Source organism: Heterocephalus glaber, unplaced genomic scaffold (assembly GCF_053883595.1).
Source record: "Heterocephalus glaber isolate CG9 unplaced genomic scaffold, H.glaber_assembly_v1.0 deba00000281, whole genome shotgun sequence".
NCBI lineage: Eukaryota > Metazoa > Chordata > Mammalia > Rodentia > Bathyergidae > Heterocephalus > Heterocephalus glaber.
Window position 1 is genome coordinate 13,763,483 of NW_028258139.1, and position 13,062 is coordinate 13,776,544.

Sequence of the window (13,062 nt, forward strand, 5' to 3'; positions counted from 1 at the left end):
AGGCTTGAGAAAAGTGGCCTATGAGAGGAATTCGAGGGCACCGGGGCAATGAACATGAATTAGATTTGCAGTGGACACTGGTAAGGACAGCTGCCATCCACCTCCCAGTCCCAGGCTTACATCTGTCTCATCTGTCACTCTCCACATCCCTGTAAGGCAACACAGTCATTGTCCCATCTCACAAACGAGGGAATCGAGGCTTAGCCAATGCTTCGAGCTGGGAGAAGTCCAGGCCCCTGATAAGGGGTTCCCAGGATTGGAGAGCAGAGGTAGCTGGCTGCACAGGGCGCTGAAGTGACAGGAACAAGGAACCCTGGGCCCCAGGGGTGCAGGTGAAAAGGTGGCCCAGGGCTGGTCATGGAGGTGCCCGCAACACAGGTCTCCAGGCCCTTTCCAGGTCGGACCCTTTCCCGGGGCTCCCACCATGGAGACAACAGAAACCTACAGTTGACCTTAGACCCTAGCCCAAGAGGGCCCACAGAAGGGTTCCAGTCACGGCCCTTGTATAGATGGGGAAACTGAGGCAGCGACCCTGTCAAGGGCTGCAGGGCAGGCACAGAGGCCAGTGGGGAGAGGAGGCCTTACCAGGGGCTTACCTAGGTTGTCCGTCACCTGGTACGCATCCCTCAGGTCCTTCATGCGGAAGCCAATGACATCCACAAAATCCTCCACCAGCCGGAAGAGCTCCTTGGCATTGGGGCCCATCTGGGGGAGAGGAAGAAGCCTAGAGCTGGGGGTGATGCCTACACCCAAGCTGGGGACCCTGTTTTCTGCACCCTAAAGAAGCAGGGTCACCTCCAGCATGAGTGGGCCCCATTAGTGCTCCTAGGGGAGGGGGTGAGGACTCATCAATGATCCCCAGGGCTGCGAGCCAGATACTGCCCTGGGGACAGCAGTGGCAGGCTCAAAGTCAGCCTGGAAGGAGGGGAGGCTGATCCACCACATCCCAGTCCTCTGGACTTGCACTGTGAGATCAACAAAGTTTCCCACTCCCCTCAGGAAGCCCCACAGGACAAGCTATGGTCCTTCCACAGAGGGACAATGGAGGCTCACAAGATCAAGTGGCTTCCTCAAGGTTACCCAGCTGACAAAAGGCTACGGTGGGATTCAGACCCAGAGCCACCCAGCATGGCCACAAAGGTCCCCTCCCTCCCCAGATTGGCCTGGGACTCAGGGGAGTACCAGGGATGCCCGTGCTCATCCTGACACTGTCAATTACAAGGGGCCCAGACTCTTGTCCATACCAGCTGGGCTTCCTCCCACTTCTCCCGGTTCTCCTCTGCTAGCAGGTTGCTGATGATCTGGACAAAGTTCTGGAAAGAAGAACCAGTGAAGGTGAACATGGTATCACTGTGATTAGGACCATGGCTTAGTCTATGAGGACCAGGGCTCAGTGTATAAGTAGGAGCATGGCTCAGCCTCTAACAAGGATCAGGGCTCTTGTGTAACCAGGCATGAGGAGTCAGTGAGTGATCATGATCAGGCTCACAGACCTGTAGCTAAGGCTGGGTCTGGGTCTCTGACTGAGGTCCAGGCTGGCCTCCGACCACTCTCCAAGACACCCCTCTCCACAGCTGCCCTTCAGGGAGCCCACCTGCACATCCCCTGGGGTGGGGCTGTAGTAGGCCCTCCGGAAGATCTCAGTCATGTTCCTTAGGACATCAATGGTGGACAGCAGGTCCCCACTGTAGCTGGTCCCATCTTGAGAGATCTCCACCAGGGTCTGGATGACCTCTGAGACTCCCTCCCCTGGAAGTCCACGCTGAGCCTTGGCTAGGTGCTCCCGGGTCTGGGGAGGATGGAGAAGGCTGGATGGGTCAGTTTGCATGGCCTTGCAAGCAGGAGCTAGGGGCCTACCCCATCTGGAGGACCCTCTCTGGCCGCCCCCTCAAGTCCACAGAGTAGGCGTGGCATGGGGAAGGGCCACCCTCACCATCATCTGGATGTTTCGGTAGTCAATGGAGACGCAGCGGATGTAGGTAGGGGGCTCCCAGTAGGCGATGCCCTCCTCGTCCAGCTCACAGCGCCGCAGGATGAGGCCTGGGGAGACCTCCCATGTCTCAGGTGGACACTCACTGCCAGGCACAGGAGTCCCCACACAGCTCCCAAAGGAGCCACTCTGCCTGGGCCCTCTGGCCTTGCTCCTGGAGACTGCACATTTCTGAGACATGCTGAGCACCTGCTCCAAGTGCTGGGGACCCAGCAGGAACCAGGGCTTTGGTGAGCCTACTGCCTGGAGTGGAATCCTTGGCTGAGTCAGGGGATTGAGGTTCAGCCAGCACCCTGGGGACAGCCAGCCTGGTGCCCTGCTATGCCCAGAGGGCTGCAGGGACTCACCAGCTGGGGACATGGGTGTCAACAGCCTGGAACAAGAGCTCACCCTGATAAAAGACACTCCCAGGACACCCCAGAGGAGCAAGGACAACCAAATGCACATGTAGGTGATGGCCACACAGGACTGTCATGGCCCTGTCACCCAACAGGAACATGATGTAGCCTGATGCAGAACCTCTGAACCACTGATTTAGATGGGGACGCAAAGAGGGGGGCACTAGAGGTGCCTACATGTGGACACCTACATGGGACATTTATTTTCTGCATTCTGCTTCTGTGGATTTGCCATATGCCAGCAATAACATGGGATGAAAAGGAAGGTAGGAGCACCAAGCATGACTGGCAGTACTCAGCACCCACTGCCATCCCGGTCCACCAGGAGCCACCTCAACCAATCCCAACAACACCCCACGTGGAGGATCTCCTAAGGCCCTCAGTTTACAGATGGGAAAAATGAGGCTCAGAGAGGATAAGTCATTTCCAGAATGTCACACAGCACAGGGCAAAGCCAGTGTTTGAAACTGGACTTCCAACCTCCTTGCCTGCTGCCTCTCAGGTACAGAAGCCACCTTCCCTTCTTCAAATAGGGGCAGTGAAGAAGACCAACACTGGAGTGCAGCCAAGTCCCTTTCCTGTGGCCCACTTTGCTCTTCCACCTCCCTAGCACCTGAGGGTTATAACCACTGGCATTCATGGGGAACTTCTCCTTTGCCAGCCCTGCAAGCCCAGACAAAGTGTGTTGACTGTACTGTGCCTCAGTTTCCCCAATGATGGCAATGGGGCTGTCTGGGCCCCAGGTCTCAGTCAGAGGGTGCCTGCAGGGACTTCTCTGTGAAGACAGGACAGGAACTCTGTATATAACTTGCTGTCTGGCCCTCACCTGTGGCATTGCGGGGACACCGGACTGCAGCCACCTCTCCAGCTGGTGTCTCTTTCCACACCATGGCCCCAAAGTTGTCCTCGTCACAGATCTCATGGGGCTCTACCAGGGGACCAGAAACAAGGGCAGGAGTTTGGGAAAGGGCTGGGAGCTGGCAGCAGGACATCCACTGTCCCAACTAAGCCAGAGTCACTGGCTGCTCCTGTGTTCTCCCCAGGGCCAGCCACAGCATGGGAGGGGGGTCTCACCAGGACACCGCTGGGTGCCGCACTTTCGGTACTCATCCTGCGGGCCTTGGCAGGCTGCTCCCCCGAAGAAGGGCCCGGAGCAGCCACGCTCTCGACGCTGGCTGCCACCCCCACATGTGACACTGCAGCTGCCCCATGAAGCCCAGGCCTGCCATTTGCCATCCACTGCAGGGGGTAGTCAGACACAGAGGAACAGGTGATGGGGATGGAAGGGTGGGGTCCGGGAGCAGCAGAGGTACAGAATCACTAGGCCATGGGGACACAGAGACACAGCCCACAGGACCCAAGGATGTGGACAAAGAGACCCAGGGATGAAGGGATGTGAGCCATCAGGAGAAAGAATATTCAGGCCAGGGAGAAGAAACCGGAGATCAGCTTGACAGAATAGAACAAGGCCGCACACAGAGTCGTCCTCCCCACAGGCGCCATGCACCCCAACTCCCCTTGGCCCACACCTGGACCCCAGGCCACAACCACCCCCAGGAGGGGCCTCCCTGACCTGGGCACTGCTGCAGGAAACAGTCTCGAGTCTCCACCCAGTGGCCCTGGCACTCAGCACCCCCGTAGGAAGGCCCGTTGCACTCCCTTGTGCGCTGCTGCCGGCCCTGGGCACAGCTGGCAGAACAGGCGCTCCAGCTCGACCACTCATTCCAGTTTCCATCCACTGCCCGGCCCAGAGGGAGGAAGGAGACAGGAAGCCAGTGTGAACACCCAGCCCTCCATAGCCAGCCTGGGACACCGTGTGAACACCCCCACAGCCACCAACCCACGCCCCACCTGGGACTCAGGTGAGCATGCCAGTCAGGTCTCAAACTCCCACCTGGGTACAGCCTGAGGATCCAACCTCAGAGCACCCAGAGGCGGTCTGGGGCAGGCAGAGCTGGCCCACTCCCCCCAGCAGCTCCCTCTCACCTACCAGGGCACAGGGCGATGTTGCAGAACTTGGTTTGCTTCTCTGGACCTTCGCAGGGGTTGCCTCCGAACTGTGGGGGCCTGCAGGTGCGCGTGCGGTCCCGGAAGCCGCGGCCGCAGGTGCTGGAGCAGAGGCTCCAAGGCGACCACTCGTCCCACGCACCGTGCACTGAGGGGAGGACGCAGAGGCGCTGCTGCTCTTCGCCTGGGGCCGAGGCCCCGCCCGAGGCCTGACCCCACCCCGCCACGCCCCTGCCGCGGACCCCGCCCACCTGGGCACACGGCGGAGTTGTTGCACAGTCTCTGCTCCCTCAGCGGACCGCTGCACTGCGTGCTGTAGGAGGAGGACACGCAGAAGCGCGTGCGGGTCTGCCAGCCCTCGCCGCAGGTGCTGGAGCACACGCTCCACGGCGACCACTCCTCGGCCGCCGGGTCACCTGTGGGCAGAGACCTGCAGCATCACAACCCTGGCGTGTCTGGTGCCAACGGGGCTGCACCGGACCCGCCGGGAGGGGCCATCCCACGCGGCAGAAGAGGACAGGCTGGAGCTCAGGCTGGTCTTGAGGTTTGCGGGTTACCCCACTGGTCAGGCCTGGAACACGTCTGGTCCCCGAGATCTGGTCCCGATTGCAGTGCCCCCTTCAGTGCCCCTAAAGCCAGTCTGCCTGGAGACCAGAGCCAGGTACTATACCTAAGAGGTCAGTCTCATTACGGCAAGTCATTAAAGCTATTCCTTATATAATTAGCAGCAATTGCTAATTTAAGAGTATTTACCCACAGACCTAGACCGGGAAACCAGCCCTCCCTGGCTCAGCACCCGAGTGTGTGCACCCCAGCCCTGCCCGTGCCACCAGCTCACCAGTCTGGGGGGATGGGAACCCGAACTGTTGCAGGTCGTCCCCCAGCTCCTCGCGCCGCCGGGCATCTGTGGACCGCAGGGACTGGCTCCGGGAGCTGGCACGCCCAGCGGCTGCAGGATGGGCTCAGGTCAGAATCCTGCAGGGGCCTCCTCTGTCCTTGGACACCACTGGACAGCTGGGAAACCAGGCCCAGAGCACCAGGCCTGGTCACCAGGGGCACCTTCTTGGGGGGCCTGCCTTTCCTGCCTAGCAGCCCCTCCCTCTCAGCCGCCAGGGCTGGCAGACCCATGGTCACTTGCAGGACAGCTCCTCTGCCCCTGCCCTGCTGGATGCCCCAGGGTTCTCCCTGGGCTCCAGAGATGAGCCGCCTCCCCAGGAGAGTTCATCACGGAAAAAACCCCCAAAGAATGACAGTCTCATTAGAACTTGATTTGACTTTACGGAGGCAACTAAAAAATGCATGAGGTCATTAAAGAGCCTTATTAGAGAAATACATTCCGGAGGCCTGGTCCAGCTGGGCTGGCCTGGCAGGGCTTCCTAGGTGAGGGAAGAGGGCGCGTGCGCCATGGCCAGCACTGGCCTCCCCATCATCCCAAAATCCTAACTCACACCTGAGAAAGAAACTTCATCTATCCCACCTAGCTTCAAGTACCACAGCTCCTTCTGGGCCCCTGGGCCCACCCTTGGTGGAGCTCCACCCCTGTCCCGCCCAACCTGGGTGGGGCTCCTCAGAGCCAAGACACACCCTCTTCCCATCCTGCCCTTCCCGCGCGTCTCAACCCCCCCCCCGCCCCCACCAGATCAGCTCCCCCCCCCTTGCGCACTCACGGCCACAGGCCTTGCGGTTGCACAGACGCCCCTCCTCCAGCACCCCCTCGCAGCCGCCGCCCTCGACGCCCCGGGTGGGCAGGCAAGTGCGCGTCCTTGTCTGCAGGCCTCCTCCACAGTCTCGCGTGCACTCGCCCCACAGGGACCACAGCTTCCAGCCGCCTGAGGAACGCGGGAGAGTGAGGTTAGGTCAGGGGGCGGGGCTGGATGAACGTGGGGGGCCAGCAGCGCCAGACAGGGCCTTGGGAGGCCCGGTGCCACCCACCTCCCAGGCATGCTCTGGAGGGCACAGGTCTGCCCTGAGATGGGACGCCCCAGGGTGAGGCTGGCGAGCTTGGCAAATGAATAAGGTCTACCTCCTAGCCACCCCAAGGTCCTCCTGACCAATGGAGAGCAGAGCAGCTTTGTAGCTAACTAAGGCTTTGGTTCCTACACCCCTGATAGCCCTCCTCTAGACCTCAGGCCAGTTTCAGGCCCAAGCCCTGCTCCTCCCAGCCTGTGTCCTCATCTGCACAGCAGAGCAATGGGTGGCTTTACACATCCCTGTCTCCAGATGTGGGCTGAGCCATACCTCGCACCTCACAGGTCCCACTAGGTCTCACAGCTGGTGGCCTGACCCGGCACAACCTCCCTTAGTCCCAGCAGAGAGCTGACCATCCGCCAAAGGAGCCTGGGGCACAGCCTGCCAGGCCCGGCCGGCTGGCCCTGTCTCACCCTCTCTCACGGGGCTTCCTCCATCTTGGCCTTGCAGGGGCCAGTGTTGCCCCAGCAGCCGAGACTTTCTGCCCCTGAGGGTCTGAGCCCTTTCAGGTGGCCTCTAGGAATGCAAGTCAGTGTGGAGTGGCCGTGGCTGGGGCACCGGAAGGGAGGCTGTGCCCATCTGTGAGTCGGTGTGAGGCTGCATCAACCAAAGGGGCTGCTTGTCCAGATCTCCTGCCAGTCCCTCCCACTGCATGGCCTTTGACCTCACCATCTACCTGTCCCTTGGGAATGCCAGGCCGCATGCGTGGTCCGGGTTGGCAGCCTTCCCCAGGTGCCTATTCTTGACTGGCCTCAAGCCTAGACATGGGGAATCTCTGGGGAGGGCCCCCTGACCCTGAACCTGGTCAGGAGGAGGTAAGGAGACAGGATGGCCTTGCCACACTCCCACCAGGGGGATTCGCATTCAGCTGAGGCCACAGCCTCACACTGCCTGCTGGGGATCCTGAGGACCAGAGAGAACAAATGAAGCCCCTCCACGGATCAAGAACCAGCTGGAAGAGGGTAGGCTACTCCTGGTGGCCGGAAGCTTCTGGTGCTGTCTTACATGTGGTTTAGGGGAGAGGACCCCACCTCATGGTTTGTAACCTCAGGGAGCTGGGGAGGGGAGTAATCCACATCCTGGATGGTCCTGGGGTTGCCTCCCGGGCCTCACACTCATAGTCTGCTCAGAATAGCAGCAGACTTAAAACCCAGGACAAATCAGCAGGAGGAGAAATAGCCAACAGGAGCTTGGAACCGGTAGGGCTCTTTGGATTCCTTCGACGGTGTCCTGATTGATTAGGTGCTCAGCCCTGGAGACAGCAGGGTTCTGTCATCTTCCTCACGTCGTGCTCATATGGGCCAGCAGGGGGCGCCAAGGGCAAGGGGCTGGATTCAAGGCAAGGAATCACCCTCACAAATGAGGACTCATTCTCCCTGCTGGGGAGGGTAGGGTGGGAAGGGGCATCTTCCACATCTCCGTGCCTGTTTTAGCAACTACTCTCCTTGCTCTCACAGAGCTGCAGCCCCACGGGCTCCAGAGAGAGTACTGGGGCAGGGGCCCACAGAGGCCAGGCTCCCTGTGCGCTGTGCTCCACACCGTGTGTCCGCTTGGTGGAACACAGCATGGGGACAGAGCAGCAGCCAGTGGTTTCGAGCCACTCTCAGTCTGGGTGGATGTCCCTCCTCTCACAAGGGAGACCTCCCTGCCCCGAGTCCAGATAAGACAGGCTGCCAAGGTAACGAGACACTGTGCCCTTCATCTGGGAGGAGGAACAGAACTGCACCCAGCTGTTGGACCCCAGCCCCACAACCTCCAGGGAAGGCTGCTTCTCCTCCCACAGTGGCTCTCCATGGGGCACCTTGGCCCTGGTGCTGGGGGCCCTGCTCCGTGCCTAAGACTTCTGCCACTGCTGATTCCCAGCCACCCCTATAACTCAATACCTTCATGTGCTTACAGTGGAGGAAACAGGGTGCTCTGCATAGCCAGGGGCTACAGTGCTGGCACTCTAAGGACCGGAGAGCTAGCACTGGGGAAGTGCCAAGGAGGGGATCGGAATCTCAGGTTCTGAGAAAGAGTTATAAATGTGGGGGCTGCTGTATAAATATCATGTCATCTTCAGATATGAACATGGTGGAAAGGCCTCAGAGGGGAGTGAAGGCACAGGAGAGGGGAGCAGATTGGCATGACTCCCCCAGGACAGAGCTGGGGGTTGACAGTGACAGTCCCCAGCATGGCCTGCACGTGCACGACCAGCAGGAGGACAGGGCACCAGCTGCCTGCAGAGCAGGCCCAGGTGACCAGCTCAGAGGCTGCCTGTCACATGCCTTGACTCAGGACAAGAGGAGCCACAATCAAACCAGGTCAGATCCCAAATATCGAACTAGGTCAGGTTCCACATACCCCTGCCTGCCCCCAGCCTAGGCCACCTGCCAGGACTAACCATGGTCCAGACCCTCTCAGCCTCAGGTCTCATCTGCCACAGCCATCCCATCCTAGGGATCCAGACAAAGGAACGGAGTCTGGGGAGGCAGGCCTGGCATCAGGGTCTGGGTGGCACATCCTGCCAGTCCCCCACCCCTGCCCAACCCTCACAAGGAAGCCTGAGGGATGAGGAAATGGCAGTGGGAGGGAAAGAGAGGGTGTCCAAACCCAAGCCCGGCTAATCGGAGGATGCCACTCGGTTCCCATGGCAACTGCTGCAGAGCGCAGCCTTTCAGGATAGACCCAGGTTAGGCCTCAGCTGCCAAAACACCCACTATTTCAGGGCTGGTTACCTTGGTGACCCAGGTGGTGAAGATGTGGGAGGGGGAGGGGACAGGAAGGCTGGGAGAGGGGACCCTGGCTCAGGAGAGACTCGGGGGAGAGGGGACAATGGCTCAGAGGATGGAACCCCTCTCAAGCCTATCCCTGACTCATCACACTGAGCCCTGATCCAAGTCACAGGCTGAACCCTGGTCCTGGTCACACATTGAGCCCTGACCCTGTTTGCAAAGAGTCTGGTCACAGATTCCTGTGCCTGGTCACACACTGAACCTTGATCCTAATCACAGACTGACCTCTGATCCTCACCTGGCTTAGGGTCCCTGAGCTCCAGCACATACTGCGCTCTGATCCCAGTCACAGCAGGATCCCCAACCTTGGCCACACTCCCTTCACTAATGAAGGCTCAGAAATGGTAGCAGCTATTTTTATTATCATTTTCAATTTTAATGTGTGTCCTCACACACAGCTGACATCTGATAAATGTTTGCCGAGTGAATGCATCCATGCCAGAGGGGGAGTTACCCAGAAGGACGCCCAGGCCCGCAGTGCAGGGCACAGTGGTGCTTCAGGGATGGCTGGGCCGCCAGGGGGCAGCGGAGGAGCCACAGGGCTGGGGGGGGGGGGATGAGCTGCCCCTCCAGGCCCGGAAAGAAGCCGCCATTCTTCCCCCATCAATGCCCTCTCTGTCTGGAAGCCTCATTTCCATCTCATTATGGGGATGAATAGAGCCAATTATCAGTTGCCGGCGGGATGGCCTCACCCAGGAGCGAGGGTGCACCGGGAGAGGGCTCCGCGTCCTTCCCAACCTGGTGCCCTGGCCCGGAGATTGTGGATTCTCCAAATCCTGTACTCCGAGTGGGCTGGGTTGGAGCACCAAGGGTGACCCCTATCCAGGCCAGCCTTCCAGTTTCAGAGGTGCCCTAGAGGAGGGGAACTGTACACTACCAAACTCCTCCAGCAGAGGGCTCCCAAGTCCAGCAGGTTGGGCAGCCTCTGGGCTGCCAATCAGCTCCTGCTGGGTATCACCACCCACTCCCACCCCCACCCCCCCGCCACCCCAGGCACTCACTGCATGGTCCTGGGACAGGGACCACTACCCAGGTTCCCAGCAGGGCCCTTCTCCCCTGCCACCCAGCTGGGGCTGTCCCGGGGCACCCAGGCTCTAAACCTGGGCTCTGGACCCGAGACTTACGGCCTGGATCCAGAGCAGAGGAGTACCACCAATGGGGACAGGGTGGCTCCCTGCAGCCCCTGCCCCAGCACAACTCTGAGCCTTGCTCCCTTCCCACACACAGTGGTCTTAGCCCACTGTCTACAGGGCTGGCAGACCTCTGTGAGCACTGGCCTCTCCCAGCCTCCTGGAACCACCGTCCCTTTTATGCTTGTTTTTTGTTGTTTTGGGTTTTTTGGTGCTGGGGATCAAACTCAGGACCTTGCGCTTTCGAGGCAGGCGTGGTGCCACTGGGCTAAGTCCCCAGCCCCTCCCTTTATGCTTTACACAGACCTTACCAACAGATCTTGCCCCATTCCCTCCCCAGACCACAGAAGGAAGCAGGTTCGAGCTGCCACATCTGCAGCAGCCACATCTCTGCATCTGGCAGGTGCTCTGGGTCCTGAGGACAGTGCCCTAACCCAAAAGCTCAGACCATCCTGAAGACCCAGATACCTCACTGCCCCTCCCGGGCCTCAGCTGCTGGATGGAGTGGCAGAGGTTACCAGCTGCCTACCTCACATTCCCCTTTCCCAGTCCAGACCATAGCTCAGCCAATCTCACAGCAGTGGGGCAGGGAGGGCTGAGCTCTAAGGCGGGTGACACATACATGGGAGTTTCCAGTGGATGATGGCATCCACGTACCCAGGGCCCCGTACTGCTCTTTCCATCTGCACCAAGCACTGTCCATGATGGGCACTGAAGCCTTGTTTCCTGGACTTTTCCACATTGACCCTTGTACAAAAAGAGAGGGCTGCCTGGACAGGATGACGCCAGCATCCCTGATGGTGGAGGTCTGGCACCCTCTCCTACCCACCTCCACTACAGCCCAAGCTGAGCCCAGTCCTCCTCCTCCAAGTTGGTGCCAGCCTCACAACTTCCTCCCAGGGCTCGGTGGGCTCCTGGGGGAACAAGCTGAGCCTCAAGGGGGCTGCGTGGGGGTCACCAGCCACGCAGGCCCAGAGCTGAGTGATGACCAGCTCTGGAGGCAGGGTGAGGGGAAGCCCAGCCCCAGTTCTGCAGCCCACCCATGATCCCTCATACTCTTTGGGACACACAGGCTGGAGCCTAGTGTCACCCACCCACACACACATGGGGACACATAAGGTCCCACAGAGGGACACACACACTCCCACTCCCAGGGTGCTGCTTTTTCATTATCTTACATGTCGCTTCTGCAATAAAATTCTTTAATTAAAACATGAATATTTAAAACAACCCTTGAGAGAAACAGCCCATCTCAGCAGCGGCAGAAAGATGCTGAGAGATGGAGATGGAGTGATGGGGAGATGGGGAGACAGGAGATGAGAGAGAGGGAGAGACAGAGAAAGGCGCAGAGGAGACACCGAGACAGAGATGGAGAGACAGACAGGGAGGTGGAGAGGCAGGAGAAAGTGACTCAGAGAGACAGAGAGATGCAGAGAGAAAGAGCGGGCACCAGGCCTGCCAGACACAAAGGGAGGGAGCAGAGGGACAGCTGCTCTGTCTCAAGGAGCATTTGTGGAACCTGGCCTGTGACATGGTCATGTGGTATGTGGCTGGCCTGGCAGGGGCAGGGCTGAAAAGGGCCACAGGCTCACCAGCCACCTGCTGGCCCTGCTCCTCTCACGTGCCAGGTCCTGCTGGGTGGGCTCAGCAGGGGCGGGCTACCTGCCCTGGCTCACAGCATGTTGTCCACATAGCAACCTGACCTCTCTGGTCCTCAGGCCACACACACACACACACACACACACACACACACACACACACACAGAGCCAGTAAGGCCACTGTAGGAGAAGTCCCAGGAGGCACCACCAGGGAGCTCTGCTGTCAGCCTGTCCCTACATGCTGTGTGACTCTGACCACAACTTTAAACTCTCTGTGCCCGAATTCACTCAACCAGCACTCAGTGCCTGCTGCATGGCAGCTGCTGCATGGCAGCTGCTGCCTCCCTGGGCAGGGCCAGTGAATGGGCACAGGCCCTTGATGGCGTGCACACCTCAGCACAGCCAACCAGCAGTAGGCACAACACAGGCAGGAATTCTCAGTACAGTCAAAGGGACATGTGCTGCAGAAAGAGAAAGAACAGGAGAAAGGGCAGGGCTGGGGCTGGGAAGGTCACTTCTGAGCAAGGGCTGGAAGCAGGAGGTGCTCTGTAGTTATCCAGAAGAGCAGTTCAGGCAAAGGGAACAGCTTGTGCAAAGGCCCTGAGGCAGAACCCATGCTGAGGAGCCTATCTTGTGGGCTGCTGCAAGAGTAAGCTAGTTAAGCTGTAGGTGCTTCCAGCACAAAGCAAGCACCCGCTAAATGACTGCTATGATACAACTACGCTCATTCTGGGTACAGGACATGGACACCAGGCCCCAAGCTGGGTGGCCACATTCTACCCCACCCATGGAGACATGATCCTGCTTCCTGTTGGCATCTGCCCGGGGCCCGTATACTTCCCGGACTGTCTTCCACAAGACTTCCAGCCGATGCGCTGTAGCTCTGCACTGTGCTTTGTCAAACAGCTGCACAGAGCCTAGCCTCTGCATAGACGTGCACAAACGCACACCCATGCGCGTGCTCATGTACACATGAACACACAGGCACACACACTATGCATTGCATATGCTTATTTGCACCCACACATATGTGCACAAGTACATGCACAATGCACATGTGAGCATGCACACATACATATACACACATGTAGCACATATATGTATAACTTACAGTGTGAACACAAATATGAACACAAAGTACTACACAGGTACATACACAGAATTATACGTGCACATGTATGGGCTCACACGATACA

At 59.1% G+C, this 13,062-nt stretch overlaps 1 protein-coding gene across 8 annotated transcripts in view; it reads right to left on the minus strand.

The window, feature by feature from the left end:
- Adgrb1 (adhesion G protein-coupled receptor B1) overlaps positions 1-13,062 on the minus strand; it is a 76,214-nt gene that overhangs the window by 46,977 nt on the left and 16,175 nt on the right. For all 8 annotated transcript variants that reach the window (XM_087186890.1, XM_021251342.2, XM_087186894.1 and 5 more), the window contains 11 exons: positions 6,063-6,224; positions 5,234-5,344; positions 4,647-4,811; positions 4,379-4,543; positions 3,962-4,126; positions 3,463-3,627; positions 3,215-3,316; positions 1,934-2,040; positions 1,595-1,789; positions 1,245-1,313; positions 597-705 (listed from right to left, as the gene is read on the minus strand). In XM_087186890.1, the coding sequence (XP_087043016.1) occupies positions 597-705; positions 1,245-1,313; positions 1,595-1,789; positions 1,934-2,040; positions 3,215-3,316; positions 3,463-3,627; positions 3,962-4,126; positions 4,379-4,543; positions 4,647-4,811; positions 5,234-5,344; positions 6,063-6,224 (1,515 nt within the window). The remainder of the gene's footprint in view (positions 1-596; positions 706-1,244; positions 1,314-1,594; positions 1,790-1,933; positions 2,041-3,214; positions 3,317-3,462; positions 3,628-3,961; positions 4,127-4,378; positions 4,544-4,646; positions 4,812-5,233; positions 5,345-6,062; positions 6,225-13,062) is intronic.